The sequence below is a fragment of the Motacilla alba genome, chromosome 2 (assembly GCF_015832195.1).
Source record: "Motacilla alba alba isolate MOTALB_02 chromosome 2, Motacilla_alba_V1.0_pri, whole genome shotgun sequence".
Classification (NCBI taxonomy): Eukaryota; Metazoa; Chordata; class Aves; order Passeriformes; family Motacillidae; genus Motacilla; species Motacilla alba.
In genome coordinates, this window is record NC_052017.1 from 24,967,150 (window position 1) to 24,994,950 (window position 27,801).

Here is a 27,801-nt window from a genome sequence, read left to right on the forward strand (position 1 = left end):
AACCCGCTGCCAGCTTCTCCCCCCGCTCCCTCCGTCCCCGGGCCTCTTCCCGGCCCCCCCTCCGGGCACCTGCATAACGACCCCCGCCGTGCCCCCCGCTCCCGCCGAGGCAGGCGCCAGCCCGGGGTGCGCGGGACGGCGGGGAGGAAAGGTGGGGGGTTGCCGCTTTCCGCGGCCCCTCCGCGGGCCTACTGCCGCGGTACCGGCGGCGGGGCCGCCGCGCTCCCTCCGCGCCAGCGGCGGCTGCTGGCGGTGCCGCGGCGCTGCGCACCGGCGCCTTCCCCGCTCGCCCCGCGGCCGGCGGCGAGGGGCTGCACTCCGCGCTCCTTTGTTACGGCGGGACCGGCTTTAGGCAAAATTCCTGCTAACACCTGAGGAGTGAAAGTTTCCAGGCGAGCGGGTCGCATTCCGCTCGGGGGCCGTCTGATTTATGTATTTCTCTTTTTGCAGGGAGACGTACGTATCCATCCAGAGGGGCGCGGGAGGGGTGCGGGGGGGGGGAAAGCATTGTTAAAAGTCTCGGACTGGTGATTCACTGACCACCAAACTGGCGACGCGAAGTCAATTAGCCGAGTAAAACCTGGATGGCTCTGGAACGAGGCACACCTTCGCAAAGCCAGCGCTGCACTTTAAATTTGAAAAAAAAAATGTTTTCTTTTTTTTTTTTTTTTTTTTTTTTCTTCCCGGGAAGAAGGAGAGCGTGCCCACTATCCCCGGACAGCTGTTTTTTCTCCCGGTAGCTCCCATGCGGCAGCCTGTGCCTACGCCGTGGGGTTAAACAGGCGTCGGGACGGGCTTTGGCGTTTTTAGGAGCCGTGGCAGCCAAAATACCCGCGTTTAATAGCTGAGGAGGGTGATGTTTCAGCTGTGTTGTTTTGCTTGCAGATCAGCAAAAAACCACAGTGATTGAAAACGGTGAAATCAGATTTAATGGAAAAGGGAAAAAGATTCGGAAGCCTCGAACCATTTACTCTAGTCTACAACTCCAGGCTTTAAATCATCGCTTTCAGCAGACTCAGTACCTGGCGCTTCCAGAGAGAGCTGAACTGGCAGCTTCATTAGGACTTACCCAGACACAGGTAATTACTGGGAATTCCAAATCGCTGAAATCCTGCTCGAGCAACAAAGGCCAAGCAAAGTATGATGATCTCTGAACATTTTGGCCTCTGTCGGGAACGGTAGAAAAGGTAAAGCACACGGTTCCCATCTCTCTGCGCTAGGACTTACCTAACGCGCGGCGGAGATCGGGCAGCCGCAGAGAGAGCTGAAAGCGCCCTTCCCTCAGCCGTCTGCGAGCAAGCGCTCCCTTTGGATGCCACACACAATATTTTAAAATTGCCTATATTTTCAGATAATTCCAGCACTGAGATGCAATTGCCCAGCTGTGAAAAGGAGAACAAAACAAAGGCAAGGGATCGCTGGGCCTGAGGTAGAGCTAAAAAGCAAAGCTGCCTCGTCGCAACGTTTATAGGTAGAGGAGAAGCAGGAACGCGTTAGGAAATACCTGTTAAATCAATAGTTAATTCACCCTGGATGAGTAACGCAAATGCAGTGGTTAGCCTTGGGCAAAATGTACGGAAGGTGATAATAGATCTGAAGATCAAAGACAGCCGTGTACAAAATTATGGCAGGTTAAGCCATAGTTAAGTGTGGTTGGAGTAGCTGTGCCATTCTGCTAATTTAAGCTTGAAAGACATATGAGGCATTACAGGCTTACCAGGCTGGGGTTTGTGGAGAAGTGCACGGATAGATGGGATCAACCCGGGCAAAATGTTATCATGTGAATCGATGAGCCTAGCAAATAACTTCAGGATTTTATCCATGTCATTGGTAACAGTCTCTTCCAGACAGCGATTTTTAAATACTCAGCAAACATTAATGATGGGAATGGGCCTGATGGTTTTGCAAATGGGATTTTAATATCCTCAGCATGCACGCTCTGTCTCACTGTTGTCTCTCTTTCTCGCTCCTATGCATAGATTTTTTTTTTAGGGACCCGATTCTGATCTTGCAGCTAGAGAAGAACCCCTGCTTATCCCCTAACATTATGATTGCAAAGTTTGAAAGGTCAAATACACATGGAGGATTTGTTTTCTGTTTGATTGATTTTAAAAAATACATTCTGTATACATGCCTTACCTATATGTAATTGCTATGATAATTCTGACCTGCCAGTGGGCCTGATCCTTGCACACCTTATCGAGTGCAGGCTCCCTCCTCGGGAGTTCTGCTGCGTTAGGAGCAGGATGAGACCCAAAGCAATGTTGATATACTATTACTTACAGAGAAAATAAAAATAATCTTCTTTCATAACCCATTTTAATATAAAGTCACAATCCTGGTTCTATTATGCCTCCTCCCCTGCCACATCAGCATGGACTGCTTGATCTGACCGTGAGGATTTCAGAAGCACAATTTCTTTGTAAGATGCCCTTTGTCTATTGGCTCTTGTCTCCTGGCACAAAATCATATGATTGCCCATGTTTGACAACAGTTTGCCCGAACGATCAAATGACCTCCAAAATTCTGAATGAGGTGCTAAAACAGGAGACCGCAGAGCATGTGGTCTGCTCGGGGAAACAACAACGTGGCCTGCTCAGGGAAAACAACGTCCCAGGTTAAAACCTGCACCCCTCTCCCTTTCCAGCTCTGCTCTGCCTCCCCTGTTCTCTCCGGCTGCATCCAAAGCCCGAGAGCAGCCGTAGCTACCCCTCCTTCCCCTCTCCCCATCCCCTGCTCCACACCCGACTGGCGTGTGCCCTCAAGACTTTCTCCAGATTAGACCCCCGGCCCCCAGGGTCTTCCCTGCCGTGCCCTGGGCGCTGACGGCAGCCTAATATCTAATGCGTTTCGGTTTACAGGTGAAGATCTGGTTTCAGAACAAGCGCTCCAAATTCAAGAAGCTGCTGAAGCAGGGCAGTAACCCCCACGAGAGCGACCCTCTGCCCGGCTCCGCTGCCCTCTCGCCTCGCTCTCCAGCTCTGCCTCCAGTCTGGGACGTTTCAGCCTCTGCCAAGGGAGTCAATATGCCTCCAAACAGCTACATGCCTGGCTATTCTCACTGGTATTCTTCTCCACATCAAGACACAATGCAGAGACCACAAATGATGTGAATTGTCCAAGAGAAATAATCTCCCAAGAACGCCTCGTCTCGACATGGCAAGAAGTTCCCCTGCTTTGCCAAGCCGTGCCAGCTAACAGGCTCTGTGTGAACTTGTAGATGCGGCAAAGAGACAGAGTGGCTTTATTTTTTTTTTTTTTTAAAGTAACCTCAGCGATTGATCTTGAACAGAAAGACACAATTTTCATTCTGGCGCACAGAAGACACTTCTCTTTAGGATATTTTCCTTTGGACTCCAAGGCACCAGCCTCTTTCTCTGTGGAGTATACGTCAAAACAAACTTTTTACAGACTTTGCCCACAAGAACCTGAATCTACCATGGCAGCCGTTTTTACTTGTTTAATGAGCTAAAGACATTACATGATGAAAGAGAGACTAGTCAAAACTCCTTCATTTTTATTCACCAAATCCGAACTGGGGAAAGGATTAAAAGACAGAAGAAGGGATTTTTTTAAAAAATTAAGATTGGGGGGAAAAAGGAGAACTGGTTGAAAAAATGCAAATATACTGTAAGATTGGAACGTTACCACGAAGCAAAATCTGCATGCTTTCTCAAAATGTAATGGGCTGCGGCTCAGAAGAAACCACCGTCTCTCACTCGAAGAGCCCCCTCATCCGCACAGACCCGCACCCGCACACAGCCGGACAGTCTCCCGGAGACGAGCAGGAAAGACAGAGCGAGGGATTCGCGGCCAGACCCGCCGCCGCGGGCTGGGGAAGGACGGTTCAGCGCTGCCCGGCGGCAGCCTCAACCACTGAGCGAGAGGGACCTTTCCCCGAGCAACCTTTCTGTATATATTGTTGAATTTTAGTTGTACATATACTTTGTATGTTTTTGTCTTCTTTCATATATAGAGTAAAAGCCACAAAACGCCCGCCTGGCTCCTATTTCTCCTCACGTTAGCGGATCCACACCTGCCCCGACTTGCCCCCCCCCCCCCCCCCCCCCCCCCCCCCCCCCGATCAGTCCGGGCAGAGGGATCCTTGTATCCTTGTGCCCAGCTTGCCTGAGCGCACAGACACCCCTATCAAAGCATATATCTGCAAGCAAAGAAAGAAAAGATGAAGTGGGGTGGGGTAGCTGGTGGTTTAGTTGGTTTTAAGGCTACGACTTAAAGACAGGAGGTACCGAGTCCACAAAGATACGCCTAGACGAAGTCCCTAATCACCCGGCCATTTCTGCTGCGATTTTACTGCTCCGCTGCTCAGCTGAGCTTTCTCGCCGAGGAGAAGCTCAGAGCCCTGTCTTTCTTCCCAAAGGTTGGAGACTCCAAATTATTAAGAAAGGAGGCGCCCTCCTTTGTTTCAAAGAGCAGACAATGCAAGCTGAGGAATGTTTTGCAAAGCCCTGAGAGGTGCCCAGGCACACAACACGCTGTCCAGCCAGCTTCAGCCGCACCGGCTTGTGGAAAGCACAGCAACAACTGACAATGAAAAGCCTTTTCCTCATCCAAGCTGGGTGCCCCATACTGCGAGAATTAATGGCTAGAGACCTGGGCATCCTTCAAATTATGAACCTTGAAACCACTGAGCCATTTATCAGAAGTCAATAGAGATCCTCAGAGTGCTCCATATAATGACAGCTACATACAGTCGTGCAAAAGGACAGTCACTATAATTAGACACAAAGCAAAGACTACTTACCAATATACCAGTTTTTTGGGGGGTGTTTTTTGGTTTGGTTTTTTTTTTTTTTGAGCAACTTCCACGCTCAGTCAGTCTTCAGAGTGCTTTAAAACCGATCAGTCTTGTCATTTTCTACCATTCGTATTGTTACATTAGGAAAAATGTTTTCTTTTCTTTTTTTCCCCTTCCCACTGTGAAACTTTGGGTTCAGAGCTCCCCAGGATCAATTCTGAACAAAGCCTCCAGCTGCAGTGCCATCCAATTTGAAGCAGACATTGGGGACAATTTAAGGTTTTTATCCACAAGAAGGTTTTTTTCCATTCTCTTAAATGCAGCCATAATTAGAGTAATTTTTCATGTAGCCCGCTGATTACAGCGTTTTTACCGTCAAAGATAATTACCTGTAATTTTCTTCCACTTTTAATACTAAAAAGCCATCTTTATTTAGATTCAGGAACAGGAAAGGCGAAACAAAAGAGGAAAATTATTCTGTTATTCATACACAAATTGCAGAGACGTAGGGCCTAAAATTGAAAATTAACCAAAATTATAATGCTGAAAAGAATGGAAGAGGCTTCAGAAGTACAGCTGGTAGTGGGGCTCACTGAATTATTCAAATGACACTGGAGAGAAAGCTACCATACATTTAAACCAACAGCATTGTGTGCATCTTTCAGAAAACCCCGCTTTACACCCCCCTCTCCCCCCACGCCGGCCCCTGCGCGGGCTCCCCCTCGCCTCGCAGGAGGGCGGCGGATGCCCCGCTGAGCGAGTCCCGCCGCCCGGGGAGCCCGGCCCAGCCGAGCCCGGCCCGGCGGCTCCCGCGGGCGCTTTAACCCTTTCGCTGCGTGCTCCCGGCGGGGCCGGCGGCGGGCACGGGGGCGGGGGCGCGGGGCGTTCGCCGCCTCCCGTGGGCCGGCGGGGGGCTCGGCCTCCCCTGCCCGCCGCGCGTGGGTGCCGGCGCGGAAAGCCTCTGGCTGCGTCGTGCCCTCCTCCCCCGCGAGCGATTCCTCAAATAGGCTCAGAAAAAAGCCCGGACAACAAGCGAGCGAGCGAGCAAATAAACGATAACAATAATAATAAAAGCCCCATTAGCTTAGCGGCGTGGGAGAAGGTGGGAAAGGTAGGCCTTCCCGGGAGCGGGGTGGGAGTGAATGGCAGCAGCGGCTCCCACTCGCGCGGCAGCCGCCCCGGGAGACTCTCGTGAAACAGCGTCATCTATGGATGGAGCAGCGGCAGCTCCCCACGCCGGCACCAAACCTGCCGCCGCCGGGCTGCCAGCGCCGGCTCCGCCGCCCGCCGCCGCCGCCGGGCTCCGCCGCCCCGGGGCCGCGGAGAGCTGCGGAAAGGCGCGCTGCCGCCGCCCCGCCGCGGGCACGGGCGGACGGGGCTGGCCCGGGGGTCGCACGGTTTCTCCGCCGGCCGCCGAGTCCCGCGCCGCCCCTCCGACGGCCCGTCCCGTCGGGGCTCCCGCCGCATCCCCGCCGCCCCCGGCAGCATCGGGGGAAAGGGGGCGCTTCTCTGTCGGGGGCCGGCCGGGGAGGGAAACCACCTGCGCGAGAATGACCCCCAGGGTGAGGGAGCAAAGACGGAGCGTGCCTCGACGGGCAAGGCGCGGAGCGGCCACAAACCAACCCCAAACCCAAGCGAGCCCCAAAACTTACCCCTCAGAAAATCTGCTAAGCAAGGATCGGGGTCTAGAAATCTGTACTGAACAGAAGCAGTGGAGAATATTTTTCTGAGTCTCAGGGCAGAAGCTCTTTCTCTATATTCTTGGTTGAGTGAGCACATCCAGGTGTGAAATTGTTTGCACACCCCAGCACCTCTTATATTGCCAGCAAAATTAGCTGTTATTACTGTCACTGTTTAGTGATGGTTAGCTTGATAAAAAAAACCTGCTGTAATCAAGACCTGGCGCATCTTTGCAAATTACAGATAATTGTAAACGTCCAGATTATGATAATAGCATCCTAATCCAGCCTGCAATATAATTATTACAGAGTGTTACATCTGAAACTGTCCAGTAGGGCTAATTCAGCCATTATTTAGACCCTATTTTTGCACTGCAAATGGGTTGCTGAGTTGAAAATGTACGATTGTAATTTCACGGGGCACTCAATGAGTAATGGTATAGGGAGGGAAAAATACAAAAGTGAAATGCGAACAGTAGCGATCAAATCAAACTCTGAAGGACAAAAGACTGTTTGATTCATAGGGAATGAGAAGAGCGGGAATTAAGAAAATAGCAAATCAGTGGTCTGCAGCGTTACGTGTCCAAATCTCAACGACTGCGAGCCTGATGTGCAGTCGGGGACTGCTGCTCCGGCTCCCGCCTTGCATCAGTCCGCCTCTCGGCTCGGCTCTTCCCGGCAGCCTCTCCCCGGCACCCGAAGCATCCCCGAGCTCCCCACCCATCCCCAAAAGAGGTCTCGCCATTGTCTTGTGCCTCCTCTCAGGTGACTGAACGTCACTTTCGGGCAAGAAGCCTCGGGAGCTTCGGAAGCGGGCGGAGGAGAGCTCGGGGTGCGGGATGCCAGCGCCAGGCACTCTCCGCGGCGGGCTGCGGGGCCGGCGGCCTTTTGCGCTCCCCCGCACCCGCTGGACCGGTCCTCAGGGGTCCTTAGGGAAATTATCACAGAACCGACTCAATTGTAATTAATTAATCAAAAGAGCCTGGCTAACAGGACTACCTGCAGCTAGCGAGGTTAACTCACTGGGCTAGCTGGCTTTCGACTCCTGATTAACTTTTATTAACCCTGGACACGAAACACACAAACCCGCTTCATTTTTTAATGACCTAAATCATCAAAGCGCGGTTGCCGCCGGACCGGTTGGTCTCCGGTTAGTCTCCGCAGGGTCCAGATGAGAAGAGGGAACGCCCGGGGCCGGCCCCATGGGCAGGAGGGCTGCCTCCCCGGCCCTTGCTGGCCTCTCCCGACCGCAGCCGCTCCTGACAGCCCGCAGTCCAACTCCGCGCCCTTTTCTCCACGCGCATTAGTAAAAACCAGGAGAATAAAAGAAAGCTCAGCGGACAGCGCGAGGCGAAAACCCTATAAAACGCGTTATGCGGTACGTATCGATGAGACCGTAAAGATCTCCTGGAACGGAGGGCCAGCTCCGCAACCAGGCAGATGATGCCGCTGCGGAGCACGAAGCCGGGTCAGCATCCGGCCCGGAGAGGCTGGCTGAGCCATCCTGCAAAACCGAGGCTGAGGTTTAGACAGCCTCTCCGGGAGTGCCGAGGGGCAGGCGGCAGCGGGAGAGGAGCGAGAAGCCACCCGCAAGCTCTTCTTCGCCAAATGCCCAATCTGCCGCGGGTTCCGGCCGGGGCTGGCACTCCGGGCCCTCACCCGAAGGTGATTAAGGAGGTGAAGGAGCCGTGAGTTTTACCCGCGGCTTGGAAGGTCGTGTCAGTGGAAGGTGCTCTCACAGACAGCCGGGGCGTGGGTGCGTGGCGGGATTTATCAGGTCTGTATTCCAGGCAGATAAACTATTGTTTATCATCCTCCCTGAATCGCATATAAATAGACGCACCACCGAACAAAGAGAACTATTTAACTGATGCAACACAGATTCTCCCTAAAAAAAGAGACAGAAAGAGAGGCTTAATGTAAACTTCGCGTTTCCTATTTTCACAGCTCTTATCTGACCTATAAAACAGGTTATTGAGTTACTGCAAGCAATCGCTTAAATGACTGAAAGCAAGAAGAGGGGGTTCCCACCCCCCCCCCCCCCGATTTTCCTGAAGCAATACATCTCCTTTCCTTAATCCACAACCGAAACACCTAAAGTCTGTCAGTCGCAAAATTGCGTGGCAGAAATCTTTAATTGATGCCACATGTGGGATGCACTCTGGGGACACAGCGCTGCCGGCGGTGGAGCGGGCAGAGCGCGGAGGCCCGCGCAGGCAGCGCGGCCGCGGGGGAGCGAATGCCCGGGGGACACCGAGGGGAGTAAGAGGGCGACAGGAACGCCTGATAAGAGGGCTGACCTGCCGCGGTGACAGGTTGGAGGGGGTGTTTTTTCTTTCCCCGGGAAGGAGAGGGAGAGAAACCGAGGCGCTGGGCGGCGAGACAGCAGCTCCCGGCTGAAGGCTCTGCCCGAGGGCGGTGCGGGCAGATGCCCGGGCAGGAGCGGGGGGCTCGGGCGGAAGCGGGAAGGTGCTCCTCCCGCGGCCGTGGAGGGGGTGGCGGGCTCTGTGTGTGTCTGGCTGTGGGTGAGGTAGGTGTGCGTCCCAGCCGGGGGCTAGCGCAGCCGGGGGTGGATATGCTGTGGGTGTGAGTGCCCCAAGGGGGGCAGGTAGTGTCAGGAGCTCTCGATCTGGGGAAGCGGGGGCTGCAGGCTGCTCTGTGCGTGTGTGTCTGTATGTCTGTGCGCCTGTGTGTGTGTGTGTGTGTGTGTCAGGCCCTGTGGCTCAGCCCTGGAGCCGCTCGGCACCCACAGGAATGTGGCTCCTCTCGGCTCCCCGAACTGCCCAGGCTCCACATGGAAGTGGCCGCCAGGAAAACAGAAGGGAGGGGAAGAGGGGGAGGGGCGGGGAAAGCCCCGAGCCAGCGATCCGCCGAGCCCAAACCCAGCATCAGACAAAGGACAGTTCATGCCATCCCTTTCCCGGGAAGCGAGGGGGGAGGCCTGGCCAGGCTAGGCTCCCTCCGGCCGCCGCCGGAGCCCAGGGGGTGCACCCAGGCGGGAAGAGGCGCCGGGGTGTGCCTGCCTGTGTGTGCGGGGACAGGAGCATCCCCTCGGCCCGGGGCTCTCCCGGGGGAGCGGCGGGCGGCCGTAGACTCTGTCCATCGAGGTCGGGGCCACGCGACGGGGAGCCCCGGCGAGGGCATTTCTTATCCTCTCCAGGGGAGGGATGCCAGGCTTTTCCCGACCTGCCTAACACCAACCCGCTCTGGGAGGAGAAATTAAGCAGGGAAGGGGACCGGCATGGAAACCAAGCCGAGCTGACTCGGCTGGCTTGGAGAGGCGAGCGATGCCTAGTCCAGCGGCCGCGGTGTGAATTCCCATTTCTGCCCGGTATGCTGCTGGCCGGCGTTCCGCCTTCCCGGAGCTGTTTCTGCGCTGTCCGTCCGGGCCGTCCCGGCCCCGGCAGGTTACCGTAACCCAACAGCTCCGCGGCAGCTCCTCAAAGAAAGGGGTGGGTGGACCCACCTGGGAAACTGACTTCCACCTCTTGTGTCCAAACCTTTCTGCAAAGGGAAATGACCTCCGGGAAGGGAGAATTTCTTACTGCAGGTTGAGTGCTTGTCTAGAGGGAAATGAGGAAAAGAGGGGAAGAAAATGAAAGGGTCAAGTTTGTAAAAAAATTTTGCAGAGGATGGAAGTGAGCAGAAGAGACGAGGTCGACCTTTTCGTCAGCCCCAGAGTCGCGGGAAGTCCCTGAAACCTTGCGAGTTAAATGAGCAGGAGACGGTCCCCAGAACGGCGGGAGAGATGGGGAGCGGCGAGGCACCGCGGCAGGGCGGCCGCTCTCCGGCAGCGGGCAGGGGTGGGCAGCCGGCGGCGGCCCCCAGCGCCCTGCCTCCGGCACCCCCGCGCCCTCCCCGGCGTGCAGGGAGCACAACTGAACAAGCTGGTCCATTGTACTGCAAGACATTTACCAACCCCCGAACCTGCTACAAAACAGCAAACGCGGGCTTCTTTCTTTGGCGAGAAAACTGCGCAAACCACACTCACGCACACGCACAGAACATGGCAGGCAGGAGAGGAAGGAGAAAAAAAGGAGGGGGAGGGCAGCGGGGAGGAAGACTGGAGATAGGTAAGTGCGCCCCAGGGCAGGAGCGTGCCTTTTCAGGCCTCGCCTCCCCCCCTTCCAGCACTCTCCCCGCCAGCCTCAGCTGCCAGAGGGGCATCTTTCATCTCGGGGATTCTTCCAGCGGCGCCTTTGGTACGTTCACTGCTGTCGCCGTACCCCGCACGGCCGTGAATTACCACTGCCCCCTAGGATGGGGGTCCCCGTGGGAACGTGCGCCGCCGCGGGGGCCCCGCGGGCCAGGATTTCGACTGGAAGAGAGCCCATGCTCCGTGCGAGTGGTCCGCGCCGGCGGGCAGCACTTCGGCCATCTCGCCAAGCCGTGCCTCCAGCACTGGGCAGCGCTAGCGACTGCTTTGACGCAAGGGTTTTCCCCTAAATCGTGTAGAAATAAAAGAAAAACAATAAAAGTACCTCTGAAACGTTCCTCCTTCAGTCGAAGCCGCCGCAGGCTTTTAGCAGGAGCGAGGGGAGCGGGGCCCTCATTTTATTCTTTTCTCATATTTAGTGGCTCCCTTTGACGGAAACGTAATTTGTATAATTAGCCGAGCGCACACGGGCGACTGATGGGCTGTGGAGTGTGCAGCTCTCGACGCTAATTGCTCTCAGAAAAGGATTCAGGGCGGCTTAAGGCGAGAGATTCGCTTTCTCGCATCAGGATGGGCAGCTTTCCCTTCAGCTCACAGCGCTGAACAGTGGGATGTACGCGGTCTTGCCAGAGCCCGTTTCCCAGCGGGGAGAGAGCACCGCCGCCCCTCGGCTCGCCCGTGGCCACCTGCGAGGGCCAGGTCCTGCCAGCACGCCCGGGCTGTGGTGGCACTGCACGGCACTGGAACAGAGTATGAACTCCCAGCTCCCGTTCTCTTTCCTCACTTGCTTTCTGAAAGCAAATTAGTATTATATTTTTTTCCTCTTATTAATAGAAGAAGGGGTAATTTGGAAACATTTATCTTGGTCGAAATAATTTTATTTTATTCAGAATATACAGTTTAATTCCTCTATCTACAATTATTTACAGGGTTAAAATAACATTGAAAAAAGTCTCTGGAAAAGTTGAGGTCATAGATTTCAAGGCACCAATGATAGTGTCCACAGCTGAGCCAAAAAACGTCCGTATTGTGTAAAAAAGGGGTTCCTTTGAAATGCAATAAGTTACATGCACAAGCTTTACACATTTTAATCTTTTTGTTTGTTTCTTTTCCCTTTTAAAAATTCCCCATATGCATTCCTTTCGTTATTATTCCTTAACAGTAAAACACAGGAGTCCAAGGAACAACAAAAAATAATAAAATAATAAGGGTCAGGCTCTAATAAATCGTCCCAGAGGCCAGCGCTAACGGGTGCTGTAGGGAGCCGTGGGGTTGGAGATGAGAGTTGATGGAGTTGGCAGCGGGGTACCAGGAAGTGGAGCTCTCCAGGTAGCTGGATGCAGGGGACGGGTTGGAGTTTGGAGGGTGAGCGTGCGCGTGGGCATGGTGGCTGAGGGAGCGGGACGAGCCCTGAGGTTCCCAAACCGCAGGTGATTGTGGAGAGTTGCAGGCCATGGGGTCGCTGGAGCTGGGGCTGTGCTCCGGAGGCATCTCCCCGTTTTTCATGATCTTCTTGATCTTGGATCTTTTATTCTGAAACCAGATTTTCACCTGGGAGCGGGACGGGAGGAGAGGAGAAGGGAGGAAAGGGGGAGTGGGGAGGGAAAACGACACCATTAATGCCCGCCTGGCAATCCGGTGCTTCGCGGCTGCGATGCCCCGCCGCTCTCCCACCCCTCCGCGGGGACCGATCCAGCCCTTCCCGCCGCGCCGGGGTGAGCCCGGGTTCTGGACCCGCCGGGCCGGGCCGGGCCGAGCCGCGCCGCTCGCGGTACCTGTGTTTGCGTGAGTCCCAGGGAGGCTGCCAGCTCGGCCCGCTCGGGCAGGGCGAGGTACTGGGTCTTCTGAAACCTCCTCTGCAATGCTGCCAGCTGAAAGCTGGAATAAATAGTCCGGGGTTTGCGCACTTTCTTTGGTTTGCCGTTCACCATCCGCACCTCGGGTTCCGCCACCTCCTTCTCTGCACGGGAGCAAGAGCGGGACAGAGACGCAGACGTTAAGCTCGGGACAGGCTCCGCTCCGCGCCGCGCAGCCTGCGCCGCCGGGGCGGCATCCCGCCCGCGGGCCGGGCCGGGCCGGGCCGGGCAGGGCAGCGGCGCCGGCCCGACGGGCCCCTGCGGCTCCCCCCGGGGCTCCCGCAGCCGGGCGGCGGCCCCGCGCAGCCTCCGCCGGCTCCCCGCGGTGACACGGGGGGGGAACCGCTCCCTCCACACCGGCCTCGACCACCCCCGGCCCTCTTCCTCCGCCTCCCACGCCAGCCCTGGGCATCCTGCCGGGCGCGCAGCGCTGCGCGGGCGGGAGCGCAGGGCATGCGCGGCCGCCGCGGGCGCTGGGAGGATGGTTGGGGCCCTGCTGGGAAGAGCTCTGTCCGGAGCGAAGTCGGACCCAAGGCATCGACCACTTCCTCCGCACACCCGCGCCATCCCCCTCCCGCCGCCGGCGTGTCCCCAAGCGCCGTCGCGACCGCACTCGTCCCAGCCAAGCCCCAGCAGCTTGGCTGTACCACGGGGTTGTTTATTTTTTTTTCCTCCCGGACCCCTTCTTCTTCTTTTTTTTTCTTTTTTTTTTTTTTCTTTTTTTTTTTTTTTTCCTCTCCTCTACAGCAAGTTACAAAGAAGTAAAGCACTAAAACCGCGACGCTTTCTGGCGAAAAACCCTCCCGGCTTCGCAGCCCCGCCACTGCTGTTCTCCCCCTCCCAGTCTCCTCCCCCGCCCCTCTAGCACAGGGGGAAGGAAACTTTCTTCAACACCGCGAACCTGAGTTTGAGACACGCAACAAGGCACGGCTATTTTCTCCCTTTTCCAGCGGGGGGGAAGGAGGAGGGAGGTAGCCGTGGGGGCCCGGGGGCAGCTGACAGAAGTGCTAAAGCACTAGTCCTACAATTTCTAGTTTAGATCATACGAGCTGGTCAAAACTAGCAGACGACTAAACCGGTTCTCCACTTTTTTCCCCTCCCAATTTTCTTTTTTTTTCCCCTATTTATTTATTTATTTCTATTTTCCCTTCTGGTTCAGGGAAAGCCGCATCCCCGTGCTCCGTGGGTCAGGCATCTGCCGGGGCGCGCTCCCCCAGCCTCCCCAAAGCCGCGGGAGCTTCCCGCACACCCCGGGCCCCCGGCCCTCACCTGGCTGGCCGGCGGAGCTCTGGACGCGGTTGTAAGCCCCGCTGTACTGGTGGTAGGGGCTGGCGTAGCTGTAGTCTGCATAGGCTTTGGCAGGATAGTTCCCGGCAGATCCGTTCATGCCGTGGTACTGATACTGGTAGGGGTTGAGCGCTTTGCCGTAGGAAGCCGAGGTAGGCGAGCAGTAGCCGTGCGGGGCTCCCCCCGCCGGGCTGTAGTAGTCGGAATCCGTAGCGGAGGACTCGGGTAAAGTGGGAGATTCCTGGGACGGATGGTGCATGGCTGCAGCCGTCTGGAAAGGAGCTTGGAAGTCGCCGGATCTGATGTTGGGGACCCTTCTGTCAAATACTCCTGTCATAGCTCGGAGCCGGCGGCGGGCTGGGGCTGGCGGCGGGGCTGCTCGGCTCTAAGCAGACATGTCTGGGGGAGGAGGCTGCGGCGCGGTGTCTGTCTCCGGCAGACTGCTGGCTGGGGCGCAGCATAGGCTTGGTTAAATCCTTAATTGCGCTCTTACGCACAGCAGGGTGGATCGGGTTCCATTGGCCAGAGCAATCGGGAGCAGCGACACCCTAACTCGTCCAACTAGTTTAGCACAACAAAGCTCTGGCTTAAAAAAAAAAAAAAAAAAAAAAAAAAAGAGGGGAAAAAAGGAGGAAAAAAAAAAGTCCCATTCAACCTCTTTTTAAAGTGAATACCAACAGCGATCTCCGAGTCGGAGCGCCGCGATTGGGAGGTTTCCGGCTCCCCCCACCCCTGTAGCCGGCGAGGGGGCTCGGCCAGCCCCGCCGCCCTGCAGCCCGGTGCCCCCGCACCTCCACCCGCAGCGCCCTGGGGGAGGGCTGCAGCCACGCCGCTCGGATTTGCCGTCCGGTCCCCCTTGGCTACGCTGATGGCTTGGGAACACCGCACCGGGCGCTCCTGGCTCCCACTCGATTTCTGATCTGGTGACAATAACCATTAGCGTCTGACCGTGCTGCTTCCCTCGGACCGTCCTTCTTTCCCGGGGAAACGTCCGGGACCTCCGCGCTAAATACAGCAAACCCTATTACCCCCAAGTACCTTGAATTTTAGTTACATCATTTCCTGCATTTCCAAGACCCCAGCACGGCCCGGAGCCAGCGGGAGACTCCCGGCATAATGCCCTGCCGTGGGGGTGCGGGGGAGCTGCTGGTGGCACCATACGGCCTAGGGACACCCACCCCGCGGATTTCGCGAAAGGCAACCTGCCCGTGGCACGATGCCCGTGGCTGGAGAGTCCCGGACTCTCTCGCCAGCTCTGGAGCCCCTCAGGGTTCGCTTGTGACCGCTCGGCCCCACGAACGTGCGCTCCTCAAGCCCCCGGGGCCATGCTCACCGTCTGGTCGGCCTCCGGCCCAGCGTCAGAAGCCCCTCACGAAGGGAGCTCAAATCACCCTCACGCGTGGGCAGGACCTCTGCGAGGCCGTCGTGGGGCTTCTCCGCTCGGAGGCTGTCGCAGGAGCCCGCTTTCCGGGTGACAGCCCCATGGCAGCGACCGGCGCTGTGCGGGGCTATCGTCCCCACAGCACTCCGGCCAGCAGCACCCTCCTTCACCTGCACCCCTTCCCTCGCACCCATCCACGCATCCCAGGCTTCATGTCCGGGCCAGGGAGAGCCACGGGCTGGTGATGCTCGTCCCTGCTGATTTTACAGCAGTGTTGCAGGAAAAAAAAAAAGGATCAAATTTTACTAGACACTAAGGAAAACAAATAAAAGGCTGTTTTCAGTGACCTGGAGTTGTAGATTTTTCTGAAGTTGTTTACTCTCCAGATTTAGCCTGTTTGCTCACCGAAGATCTCCCAGCCAGCTGAGTAACACTTGTAACACAACCGTGCATGTTGTACTTGAACTTATTGTTTGCTTTGGAAATGTCCACAGCTCATATAAAATCACATTAAACAAATCCCTAAGCATTTCATGACATGATTCACTTACTTAAATCCATTGGAAATATCTCTCCCCCTCTATTTTTCCCTTTTTTCCCTTCTACCCCCCCTTTTTTTTTTTTTTTTTTTTTTTTTTTTTAAAGAGAGGAATCAGAGAGGGATATATGTTTATGACTGGGGATGGAGGGAAAAGTTTATTAAAGCTCGCAGTTTGCATCCAGCTGGAAGGGACGGTAGAGGTTTTAAGCAGACGAAGAGGGAGAGAGGGGGAGGAAAGCCCACTTGTGTCATAAATTCCAGGGCACTGCACTTCAACACGTTCGGGCAGGAAGGTGCCGTTTTAGGGGAGAGAACGGGAGAGGAGCTGGGCGCCGGTCTCGCACTCAGCCTCGGTAGCTCTGGAGCCGCGGCGGATCCCGGCCAAGCCGTCCCGACAGGCTGCTTGTACAGCTCACCGGGGAAATCTGCATCTCTGCAGCAGAGAAACTTTCCTCTTGTTTTATTCAGTAGCAGAGCAGGGGACAAAAAAAAAAAAAAAAAAAAAAAAAAAAAAAAAAAAAAAAAAAAGCTTCGATATTAAGAGGGAAAAAAAAGGCAGAAGCCCAACAACAGATCCAACCCCAAGTCCCCCAAGCTGATTTTTTTTCTGAAGGCACCCGCCGCCGCCGCCGTCGCAGTCCGTGCGAGGGTTACCGGGCTGAGGGCACACAAATCCGCCTGTTTGCGGGTTTCCTGCCCCCCGTCCTTCCCAGCCCGAACCCGATTTTCTTGCCTTTCTGCTGTTTTCCCCCAGCGGTTTTTATTTAACACATCCGGTGGGAGCGGGCGGTTCGGAGGGAGCCGGAGTCTGTTTTCCATTTCACAATATGGTCATTGTTTACCGGCACATGCCCGCCGCGTCGCCTGAGCGGCTGCCCGGGGCCCCCGCGGCCCGTTCGGGCCCGAGCCCCGCTGACCCTCGGGGAGGGAGGTGGGCGCCGTGTCCGCGTGTCCCGCCGCGTCCGTGCGTCCCGCCGCGTCCGTGCGTCCCGCAGCCGCGGGGGCGCCGCGGCCGCCCCGGAGGCGCGCGGGCCGTGCCCGTGGCAAGAGCGCCCCGTTGTGGCCGCGGGGCCGCGGCGCCGCCTGCGCTACCTGCGCGCCTCCGCCCCTCCCGCCGCGCCGCCGCCGCCGCCCCCGCCGGGGCCAGACTGAGCGGCGGCGGCGGGCGCGGAGCCGGGCGGCCCCGCCAGCGCTGTCCCCTCAGGGCGCGGGGACCGGGGCGCGGGAGCCGCCGGGCCGGCGGCCGCGGCAGGACAACGCGGCGATTGTTCCCGCCTGCGCCTGGGAGCTGCCGCGGGGGCGGCGCTGGGGCCCCGACCGAGCCCCGCGGCGGGCCGGGCGCTGTGTGCCGGCCGGTGCCCGCCGGCAGCCCCGCCCTGCCCCGCTCCTGGTCGGGAGTGTCCCCACCGGCTGAACGCTCCGCCCGGGCTCACGGAGGGCTCTCCGTCCCCTCTCGCTCCGCAGCGCTTTGTTTCCAGCCAACGAGAGAAATATTTCGGATGAGCCTCTCAGACTTTTGGATAAAGTCTTGCAATTGTTCACAGAAAATCTTTCACTTTCTGGATAAAATATTCTCTCTCGGGCACGGAGTTTTTGCTGGGAAACTTTATTTGCATGGAAATTGCTGGCAAAGAATGAAAGGAAATTTTTTCCCTTCCTTAAAAAAAAAAAAAGCCCCAAACAGCCCTCCGCAGTGGAAACACAGATTAACTCTTGTTTTACAGCATCAGAAAATGGTGATTGCCATTCAACAACTGAGGACTTTCCTCATCTTAGGCTGAGGACTTGTTTACCTAGGGGAGTGTTTTCAGAATGAAGAGGCAAAGAGACTGAAAGTCCTTGTATTCTCACCTAAGGCAAAAAAAAAAAAAAAATCTGCTGCAAAGTAAAAAGTCTTGAAATTTTCAGTATGGGCTATCGGGGATCCAGTGGAGAGGGCTAGTGAACTGCTCAGAAGAATGTTCTCAAGACAGTGAGAAAGGGAGAAATGCAGGAAAGGATTTTGGAAAGCAGCAATTGCAAGCAGGGAAGGAGAAATAAATGTGACAGAAAACTCAAGGAAGCTAAGACTTTTTGCTCACATTTCAGTAGCTTTTTGAAGAGCCTTTGGCTTTGGGTACAGCTGGTTCAGGGAAGGAAAATGGGCATGTCTCCACGTAGGCACGACACGCTCTGCTTTGGGGAACTGAAGTCACTCCTAAAGGAAAGGATGTTTGTGTTCCCTTGAAGGTCACCATTTGTCTTGATGGAAGGATGCACATGTGAACTTGGGATCAAAGTCTGTGTGGTCCTTCAAACGCTGATGCAGGCACTGTTTTAGTCCTCCATCCAAGAGGGTCGTCCATCCAAAAGGGTCATTTCCCATCCCTGGAACAGCCTTTTCTCTTCCAGTTTCTTATGCGTGCCCAAGAATCACTGGGCCTCCAGTTAATGAAGTGAACCTGTCACTTTGGCATTTCCATGGCTGATGGATTCACTGCCAGGCTTGGCCACAGACTAGGCTCTGCTGGCCTCGCTTGTCCAGCCTGTAAATTGCACAGCACATAAAAACCATGACATACAATGTTAGGAATTAGAATTTGCTTTTTAGGCAACCTGTGACTGTCTCTTTCAATTGCCAAGGAGCTGACAGGAGAAGAGTACACTTGCACCTATTTCCCCCAAATTGCACCAGCGTGAGTGAAGAGGAGAGCTAGGGCTTCCTGTTAAGGTCACCTGTAGTAGGCTGAGCCAAATGCGGGGGCAAGAGGATGTTAAGAGATTCTTGTCTGCATGCCCCCTTCCCTCCTTTCTCAGGGCATGCCTTCCAGGGTTGCTGAGGGGTTGCTTAGCTGTTTCTTGATGCATCACAACCTTCCCAAGGCAGGGCATTGCCTTGCAGTCCCAGTTGAGTCATTAGCCTGGTCCTCCAGAAAGAGAAATATTCAGTGAACTCGACCATTCCTTTAGCTTTTGGAGCTCTGTCCACATAAGCTCATGGAGCAGATGGGGAACTCACATTGTTCTTCCATTCAAGGGCTCCACATGGATGTCAGCCATCTCAACAAATATAGAGATGTGCCCTGGGCTGGGAAGGAAAAGTCTGTCCTAGTCTTTTTTTTTCCCCAGCCCATGTGCTTCCATTGCAATGTAACACTGGCCTCTTTCTAAGGTCATGGAGGCCAGCAGAGAACCACCATCAGTGAACCCAACTTCTCCCAACGGAGTTGTTCTTCTCCCTGCCTGCTCCCCAGGTAGCTGGATGTTGTTATTTCAAGAACTGTAGGCACTTCAACTGATGTGAGGCCCAGTGGTTTCAAAGAAAGCCGAAACACAAACCAGGTGGAGCCCTCTCCAGATCTGCAGTTTGGGTCAGCAGTGAGAGCTGCAGAATCAAGGCTCCCGGCACAGTTGCCCAAAGTTTCCATAGCAGATGTTGGAGCATGGATCTGAGCTGCATGGGCCAAGCTGCTGCTCTGCTGCAGAGCATGAGCCAGCACCACTGGAGAGCTGAATGTAAAATCTCTCTTTGCCAGAAACACTACAGGGAAAATATTTGCTCTAGCTGCTCTTGCTGCCCAGAGGTGGTGCCACAGGGAGGGCACTGCAGACATCTGGCACGGCAGACGGTGATGGCAGTGACATACTGGGAAGGGCCTCCAACCAAGAGCAGAGGAGGAAAGGACTTCAGCTGTGGCAGCAGGAGGGGCAGGCATGAACGACTTCAGGAAATTCAGCATCCTGGATGAGTGGGCAGCTGGGCTGGATGACTGTAATGATCTTTTCAGGCCTTAAAATTTATTACTGTACTTTTAGCTCTGGGTAGCCAAAGGCAGTTGCTCCTTGAGGAAGAGGGTTGATTCATCTCCAGCACAGGCATTCACTCTGCTTATTCTCTCTTGTCTGTCACATCTCCTTCAGCTGTAACTCACTTGTCGGCCTCTCAGATAGGAGCAGGGTTGCTGCCTCTCTGCAGGACTTCAGATGTGAGATAAATCCCTTTGCATCCCAATGCCACAGGAATGCTTTCCTAGACCTCTGACATCCCTGTTAAAAGATGACTGCTCAAAGAATTTCAGGCACAGCTCTTCAGGCCCTTTGGTGTGCTTTCAGCAGGGCAGGGCAGGGTAGGGCTGCTGGCTGAGGGGCTCAGGGAAGCCTGCCTCCAGGCCCTTGTGGATTTTAACTTACAAATCTCAGGAATTAATCTTGCAATTTTCCTTTTGCTCTTTTTATAATGATCTAATACGTTGTTTTCCTACAGAGGTCAGCCAAACTTTTATAATTTAGACCTTGAAGAATTTGCAGATGATGGCAACCTTAGGAAAAAATCTCAAAACCTCCTGTTTAGCTAATGTCTGTGCATTCAGCTCAAGTCAGGCAGTGTTAGACCATACACAAATCCATGAAGAAATTAACAACAGCAATTAAATGGCAGGAGCAGTAAATATGAGAAGGGACACTGAACAAGGGACTAGGACACCTTGCACGTTAAAGATTAACATGGCAAATGCACATCTTGTCATATGGTTCTGTCTCTATTACTTATTCCTTACATGGTCTGCCTGGCCTTACCTATTAAGTTTATCAACATGTACTCACCAACAGTACATACTCTAGCTAGCAGTAGAATATGTCTAGAAAATGACTTAATAACATGCATCTATCATAAAACCCATATTGTGTTCCGTTCTTCAGTTATAGCTTTGCCTTTTAAATAATACTTGTAAAGTAAGTATATGCTTGGCTTTCCCCATGTAATTCCAGGGCTACATTATTTTATTTCATTTCATCCCATCTCCTGCCTTAGGTTTTATATTCTTCACTGAAACGTACACTGCCATAATTCAAACTTGGTCTCCTGAAAGTTCCCTATGAGGTACAGGGGGACCTTCTTCTCTTTCATCTTTCACAATCCAGTCTGCAGCTGCCAGCAGCCTGCAGGGAAGTTGGATGTCACTGGCTGTGTTGTCAGTGCTGGCTCTTCAAGGGGCTCTGTAAGGTCACCACCATATTTATAAGCATAGAGGAAAAGACTTTTCTTTTTCTGGTATTCATTTTTTCATCTTTGAATTACATCTTTGAATTACATCTTTGTCCTTGAAAGAGGGCCTGCTGCAAGAAACATCAAGATACTCTGCTTTAAGATTCATTTTACATTCCTGTGAAGATCTTAATTTATTGGAAAAATGGAGGTTATTTTCTTCTTCAGCTAAGATTTCTTTATCACAATGTTCTCTAGTCAGTGACTGAAAAATAGCTCTTGAGGCTGTATAATTTGGGCTTCTGCAAGCCTGCTAATTCTTGTATTTTTAAGAAAATGCCTTGGTTTGGGAATGAGAAATAAGGTGGTTTTCTTCAGAGACAGATTTTGAATATGCAGGCACATATTCTGAGGAAAAGTATCCCCTGGGTGGATACCTACAGAAGGAAAAGAATTTTCATTAAAGATATTTAAGTGAAAATACATTTGGATTAGAAATAAGACCTGTTTAACAATTTTTCTTTCTTTCAAAAAGAGTAAATTAATTTTTGAAAAGAAGTCCAAAAGGTTATGGTTGCTTCTGCATGACTCATACTTTTTCATGAAGATACCTCCTTTTCCAAGTGAGATCTTTGGATCAAGCACAAGAAGAAAGAATGATGGAGACATGACCAAACAAGGTTGTATGGCTTATGCTGTACAGGAAACCAGAGCAAATGATTGCTGTGTTCCCTTCTGGCCTTCAAATCTTTTTGTCAGTTTCATAAAAAGTTCCACTCTTTCCTCCTATGCTGCCAAACATCATTGTGTCACCCTGATTTCAGAATCATTCTGTATTAGAAATGGTGTGTGTGTGATGATGCCTGGCTTTGGGGCTTTTCACCACGTGAAAGAACAGCAGTTAACCCTACAGCTCTTTACAACATGGTGTGCATGGCCCCATCTTCCTTTTCCCCTGATCTCCACGGGGAGCCCACCTGACACAAACCCCCGCCATGATCCACGTCCTGCTAAACCAACAGAAAGGGTCTCCATTGGCTTCGGTGCGAGTAGATGGAAGTTTTGTGTGCCCACATTCCCTCTCCTGGTTCAATACCTGGAGCCACAGAGCAGTAGATTCTGCCTCACCCTACTCATTGCAGCACTCACATTTGTGCTGGGCTCTCAGCTGTCCTCTCTCCATCCCATTTTGCTGGAGGACTCCACTGTGATGGGTTGGACATAAAGTCTTTTCTTCCTCTGGCACTTGTTACTGAATTTAGCAGCTGAGTAAAACTCGTCATGCTTGCTGTTGATCTCTGCCTCAGTGAACTTTCAGTCTGGAGAAGGTACAGATTGAGAAAGCCATTGCCCTTAAGCCTGTCCTCAGCCTTTCTGCTGTGTTATACAAAAGATGACAATTATCCTCTCTGGCTTTGGAAAAGAAGCTAGATAAAATGCAGAGATTATGAAGGGAAGCAGTCATATTACAACAATTCTGGGCAACGAAATAATAGTTGTGGGTGGAGTGAAAAGATGGTACAGTGTCATCCAAATGTGCGCTGGTGCCAGTGTGAGTCTTTCCAGCCACAGTCAAAAGAGCTGTATGCAGCCCTTTGTTTGCTTTTACACTGTGATAAAAAAGGTGAAATCTTCCATAGACTGAAGTGACCAGGATGTCATTAGTGTTATTATGCATAGGATTTCAGGGGAGATGGCTTCAGGTGCTCATGAACAGGATTTGGACTGAGGTTCTCTATCAAATCTAGTTCTTTTTTCGGTGAAGTAATTGGTGGTGTTGCAGCTTGAATGAAGCAGAGCTCTTTACTGAGGGCTTCACATTTAATCTTTTCTCACTAGGACTTCAGGAACTAATAGAGTGTTAACAAAAGAGTGAGAATCACATTTTTCTGCACATTTTGTTTTTATAATTGTAATATTATAGTGCTGTTTATTCAACGAATATCAACCCAGTGCTCTTGGCAAATACTTACAATGTGTGCTCTGAATTTATTCTTTGCAAAGCAGACTTTACACGCCACAGATGAAAACACTTCTGCCTTTATTTAAATAGGAAATAAAAGGGATTGCATTACTCTACTTCTTTGCAAGCTGAAAAAAAAAGGCATTGTCCTCTGTCAGAGTTCAGATTTCATTTTCTTCAAATGAAGTTGCAGTGGTTAGATTTACAAAATCTCTATTCTTTTTTTTTTCCACAGATCTGCAAATTTCCTATCTTTAAAGTATTGCACAGAGTCAAAAAGGAAACAATACAAACACAAATCTTCAAGCTGCCATGAAAAATGGCAAGAACAAGATTTGAACACTTCTTAATACCAGTGTAGCTATGAGATTACTTTTAAATTATTTTTTCTGAAAATTCTGTACTTTATTTATGAGGGCAAATCAGAGTGTAAAGTAGAGAAGACATTTCTAAAGATTTTCTTGGACTGTTTAAAGCTACATATCAAGACATATAGACATATAATAGAAGCACATAGACCAACCTACTATTGTGTTTTACACTTTGGCATTTTTGCAAACTTCTGTAATTATGTCTTTTTAGTACATTAAAACAAACAGCAAGGAAATAGAAAATATTTCTTCCACAGCTGTGTTTACAACCTTAAATGTGTTTTTTTTTTCCTCAACCAGGCAACCAGTCTGAGATAAGAGGTTTCCCTGCTGTGTAACAGCATAATCAGAAGCATACACAGCACCTACCTGGAGTATTCCAACACACAAGAGTAGTGGAAAATTAAAGAAATAAAATGGAAAAGTCAATAGCTTTTTCCAGTGAGACACATTTGACACAGCAATTGACATACTTTTAAAATATATGAATGTACATAAGATGTTGGAGAATTTCTTTGAGTGAAAATTCTGGTCATACGGGGGGGGGGGTTAAAAAAAGAATATTTAAACATTCTTGAAGAAATCAAAATTTTAACAGAAAAATTTTAAAACAGAGCCCCATTATACCAGAATGTGAATCATGATTTTCCACTTTCTTTACTACTTTGGGGAGCATATTTTACATAAATGATAGCCTAATGAGCTATTCCTAGTAAAATGAAAATATTGTCAAAATTGAAAATATCTGTTTTTTAGTTGAAATTAGCAGACCTCAGAGATTTCCTGGAGAGTTTTAATCTGCTTGAATATCTGCTGAGAAATGAAAATGAAATTTCTTTACTGCCATTTCTGTAGAAGAAATAAGTTGCAAATTCACTACAGAAAAGTCTTTCCCTTGAAATGATCAATATTGCTTTCTGATTTTCAGCCATTGCTAATATGATGTAACCACTTTTCAAAAAGTTCAGACATTTTTAGGTAGGATTTTATTTCACCAGAAAGTTTTATGGCTCTTTTAAAAACTTGCTTTGAATCGTCACTCAATAATTATTCCAAATGCCATAGGAATCTGAAATTCTGACAAAATTTTTGGGTCATGTAAAACATACATTTTTCCTGGCTGAAATGAAATATTTTACTTCAACTTCAAGTGTTTCTTGCAGTTCTTTTGTTTTGTATAAAGGAAATGAAAGAAATTCTGTAATCATGGAATGAAAATGTGTTGTAAAACATCAACATGGACTTTTCAGGCTTCCAAACTATTTTGTCTTTTTTTTTTTTTTTTTTTTTTTTTTTCCCTTAGTATGGGCAGCTGAAGATAAAAACCTCAAAAATCCAGTGATGGAATATTTCTGACTAATCAGATTTACAGTTTTTGTCAAGAAAAGAAACACCTTGGCTGAAAAAAAGTGATTGGAACCTACTTTGTTGTTTAAATCAAGCACTGGCCAATGAAGTGTAAGCCCTTAAAGCAGACAGGCACTTAGGAAAGGAGGGTCATGATGTTGATAAGGGGACTGGAGCACCTCCCCATATAGACAGGCTGAGAAAATTTGGGCTGTTCAGCCTGGAAAAGAGAAAGTTGTGCAGAGACCTCATAGCAACCTTCCAGCATCTGAAGGGGCCCTACAGGGAAGCCGGAGAGGGACTCTTTGTCAGGAACTGTAGTGACAGGACAAGGAGTAATGGCTCACAGTGAAAGAAGGGACATTTAGGTTGGATATGTGGAAGGAATTCTTTACTGTGAGGGTGGTGAGACCCTGGAACAGGTTGCCCAGAGAAGCTGTGGCTGCCCCATCCACAGAAGCGTTCAAGGCCAGGTTGGAGGCAGCTTTGAGCAACCTGGTCTGGTGAAAGCTGTCCCTGCCCATGGCAGGGGGGCTGGAACGAAATGATCTTTATGGTATTTCCAACCCAAACTATTCCATGATTCTGTGATTCTAAAAGTTCTTCTCAGCTGCTGAAATTTTAGGCAATCTCCTTTGTCTTGTTTGAAGGTTCTGCCCATAGACTTTGGGCATAATCTGGTCAGTTATCTTCATTAACATGGTCTTTGCAGCTTGTCTTATTTTAGCCACATAAAATTCAGGTTTCAAGCTGAGGCCAGTACCTTCAGCTTCCATTGCTGGCATGAAGAAGGACTGGATGTGTCTCAAGGTGGAATCACTCTCTCCTAGGACAGATATTATGGGACAGCAGTGGGGATGAAACCTTCAACTTCTACCAAGTATATGGCCACAGTCAAGTTTTCAACTGGTGGATGCTAATGTAAGCTAATATAACTTGTCAGGAACACTTTCCAGATCACCTATAATACAGTCTGAATATTTAGCACTGTATGGGCATATAATCCAGGACAATCACTAAGAACCAGCAAATAAGGGTGGTTTTGTTCTGTGTGCACATATTCCCTGAGTTTAATGTTTGACTCTTCAAACTCTTAGTTAAACTCATCCTCTAACATGAGTGCCACTCCAGGCACTATGGACAGGTAGTCAATCACAAGGACAAGTGCAGTCTGGTTTCAGGAGAATCTGAAGTCAAAATACTCCAAACAGCAGTGACACAACTCTTCTTAATAATGAAGATAATTAAACCTCAGACACCATAGTCTAAGCAAATGTCATGCCAAATTAATTACCATCAGCAAATCATGTCAAAAATGTTTTGGAGCCAGACTGCTCCCACTGGTGCCAAGGGAGCTTAACCATAGCCTTCCCCAGAAGCCAAGTCAGGTCAGCACCCAGCTTCTGCAAATTCTCAGCTTATTGTCATGGGCTCTAGTTTAGTCATTGAATAAGGCATGGATGAGAGTGACCAGCTGAAATTTTGTGTCTCTGCTGCAGCAGATGAAGCTGGCTGCTTGGTCTTGCAGCATGGTATTTCATCCTTTACTACATTCTCTACAGCATCTGGCTTTAAATAGGACTTGGAGATATGTTTAGAAATAGTTTTGGTTATGAGAGAGCTTAGCTCTCAAAGTCTTAATAAGGTAAATGCAAGCTATTCTTTAAACTTGGGAGGTGTGTGTTTAACTCATTCAGTTCACATGCCTGGTGGGCTGGCCTTGCCCAGCATCTCAGTACCCATACTGCTGCTCACTCACTTCCCCCACCCAGAAGAAACAGGAAGAGCAAAAAGAGCAAGAGAACTACCAAGATGATATAAAGGCAGTTTCATTGGTGAAGAAAAGAAAAAAAAAAAAAAAACCAGCAAGCAAAGCAAAGGCAACCAGCCACCACTTCCCATAGGCAGACCAATGCCGAGACAGTTGCTGGATTGACTAATTTGGAAACTGGCTCTGCCTCCCTCCTTCTTCTGCCTCAGGTTTTATTGCTGAGTGTGATGTTACAGGGAAAGGAGGTGAACAGCTGCAAAACACTGATCCTTCTGAAAGGATGTGTGAATTTCTAAGCACTTGTAGCCATTAAAAATAGATATAGGGATAGATTTGTCCTACCTGCGATGCCTAGAGAGTCCTTTCTTTAGGATGGAATTTGAGTCATGCGATGCAAGTTTCCTTAAGAAAGATAACTGGATAAGAAGTATTTTGTTTTTCTCTTAAAAGAAAAATGACTGTTTACCTAAACAAACAATGCAATGAACCTTTCTATTCCCTTTCAGAAGAAACCTGGAGTTATAACTAGTTAAAAACCACTTTCTGCAACACAAAGCACTCTTCTGCTTACTGAGATATTTATAGAGGAAATTAGCACAACTTCTTAATAAATCTGCTGGATTTAAAAGTGATGTGGCTGGCAAACATGGTTTCCCTTTTTAGCTTCTTGAGCATTTCTGTCATAACAAACATTGTCCCCCAGTTGTGGGACCCTTTCCTCTCACAAATTTTTGTGTGGTGCTGGAACACACTCTGATATGATTCCCTTTCATTTCTGACACCGTCATTTTATGGATTTGCACTGACAGCATTTCATTTCGACATCATTATAGCATCTCAACTTTCCACACTGAGCACACCAAGAGGCTTTTGTGATGGTGCTATACGAAGAACAGTTAGAATAAATAGGTTATTAACATGATTACAAATAACCTCGCTAAAGATTAATTATTATGCGTGAGCATGAACAGGTTTTCTTGCTTAAATTTTCAGCTGCTGCAAAATTTCATATTTTCTATCTTTTACAACTGGTCAAGACATTCAAGTTATAGGTAAAGCTACCCTGCAACTGAAGGATGCAGAACCTGGTGGGTTCACAGACTGCCGTTATGGCTAGCGAAAGTGGGCACTGTACTCACCAGGAGTCAGGAGCCAGTTCATTGTCTTTGGTTCCTTGGAAGTCAGGTGTCTGAGCTGGGCAGCAAGGTGCCCTTTGTGTCTCAATTTCCACCACAGACAGCAGGGGTTTGTGTTAGACCAGCTTCTTAAGGTGTGATGGGATTTTGTTGGGACCATGGTGGTACCAACTGCAGAGGGAGGCTGGAGGTGTCTCTGTCCATGGCAGGGCAGTTGGAACTAGGTGATCTTTAAGGTCCCTTCCAACCTAAACCTGTATTTCTATGATTCTGTGAATTAGCATCACTGCTTTAATTAAAAAAAAAACCAAAAACCAAAAAAAACTTAGGAGAGTATAGTTCTATCCAAAGAGGTGAAAAACAAAAAAAGGAAACTGGAGAAAAATGCCATGACAGAAAACAAACAAAAAAGGATGAACCCTTAACCTCCAACACATCTCTTCTTATGTCTCTTAGTGCTGTGTCTTAGAGATTCATGGCTGCATAAGCTAGGGTGTGCAAAGGAAACCCAAGTGACAAGTCTAAGACAGATGCCTCTCTGAGGCCTCTGTGATTTGAGGGAATCCATGGTGGCAGAGGTGCTCTTGAAGT

General features: G+C 50.9%; 3 protein-coding genes across 4 annotated transcripts in view; 1 reads left to right on the forward strand and 2 right to left on the reverse strand.

Moving 5' to 3' along the window:
• DLX6 (distal-less homeobox 6) overlaps positions 1–3,987 on the forward strand; it is a 4,655-nt gene extending 668 nt beyond the window's left edge. The window contains exons 2-3 of the mRNA XM_038129563.1: positions 886–1,079; positions 2,862–3,987. Coding sequence (XP_037985491.1) covers positions 886–1,079; positions 2,862–3,113 — 446 coding nt within the window. The 3' untranslated portion in view covers positions 3,114–3,987. The remainder of the gene's footprint in view (positions 1–885; positions 1,080–2,861) is intronic.
• Positions 3,988–5,359: 1,372 nt separating this feature from the next.
• LOC119698085 (translation initiation factor IF-2-like) lies at positions 5,360–6,779 on the reverse strand. Its single transcript, XM_038129564.1, has 2 exons — positions 6,412–6,779; positions 5,360–6,299 (listed from the first exon to the last, which is right to left on the reverse strand). The coding sequence occupies exons 1-2, from the start codon at positions 6,536–6,538 to the stop codon at positions 5,962–5,964; spliced, it is 465 nt and encodes a 154-aa protein (XP_037985492.1). The 5' UTR covers positions 6,539–6,779; the 3' UTR covers positions 5,360–5,961.
• A 4,675-nt stretch (positions 6,780–11,454) lies between these two features.
• On the reverse strand, positions 11,455–14,162 carry DLX5 (distal-less homeobox 5). Of its 2 annotated transcripts, XM_038128241.1 has the most exons (3): positions 13,720–14,162; positions 12,370–12,554; positions 11,455–12,145 (listed from the first exon to the last, which is right to left on the reverse strand). In XM_038128241.1, exons 1-3 carry the CDS (start codon positions 14,072–14,074, stop codon positions 11,813–11,815), a joined length of 873 nt encoding a protein of 290 aa, XP_037984169.1. In that variant the 5' UTR covers positions 14,075–14,162; the 3' UTR covers positions 11,455–11,812. The 2 variants fall into 2 exon arrangements, with proteins under 2 accessions (XP_037984169.1, XP_037984168.1); XM_038128240.1 differs by lacking the exon at positions 13,720–14,162 and having other exon boundaries at positions 12,370–13,134.
• Between the last annotated feature and the right edge of the window lie 13,639 nt (positions 14,163–27,801).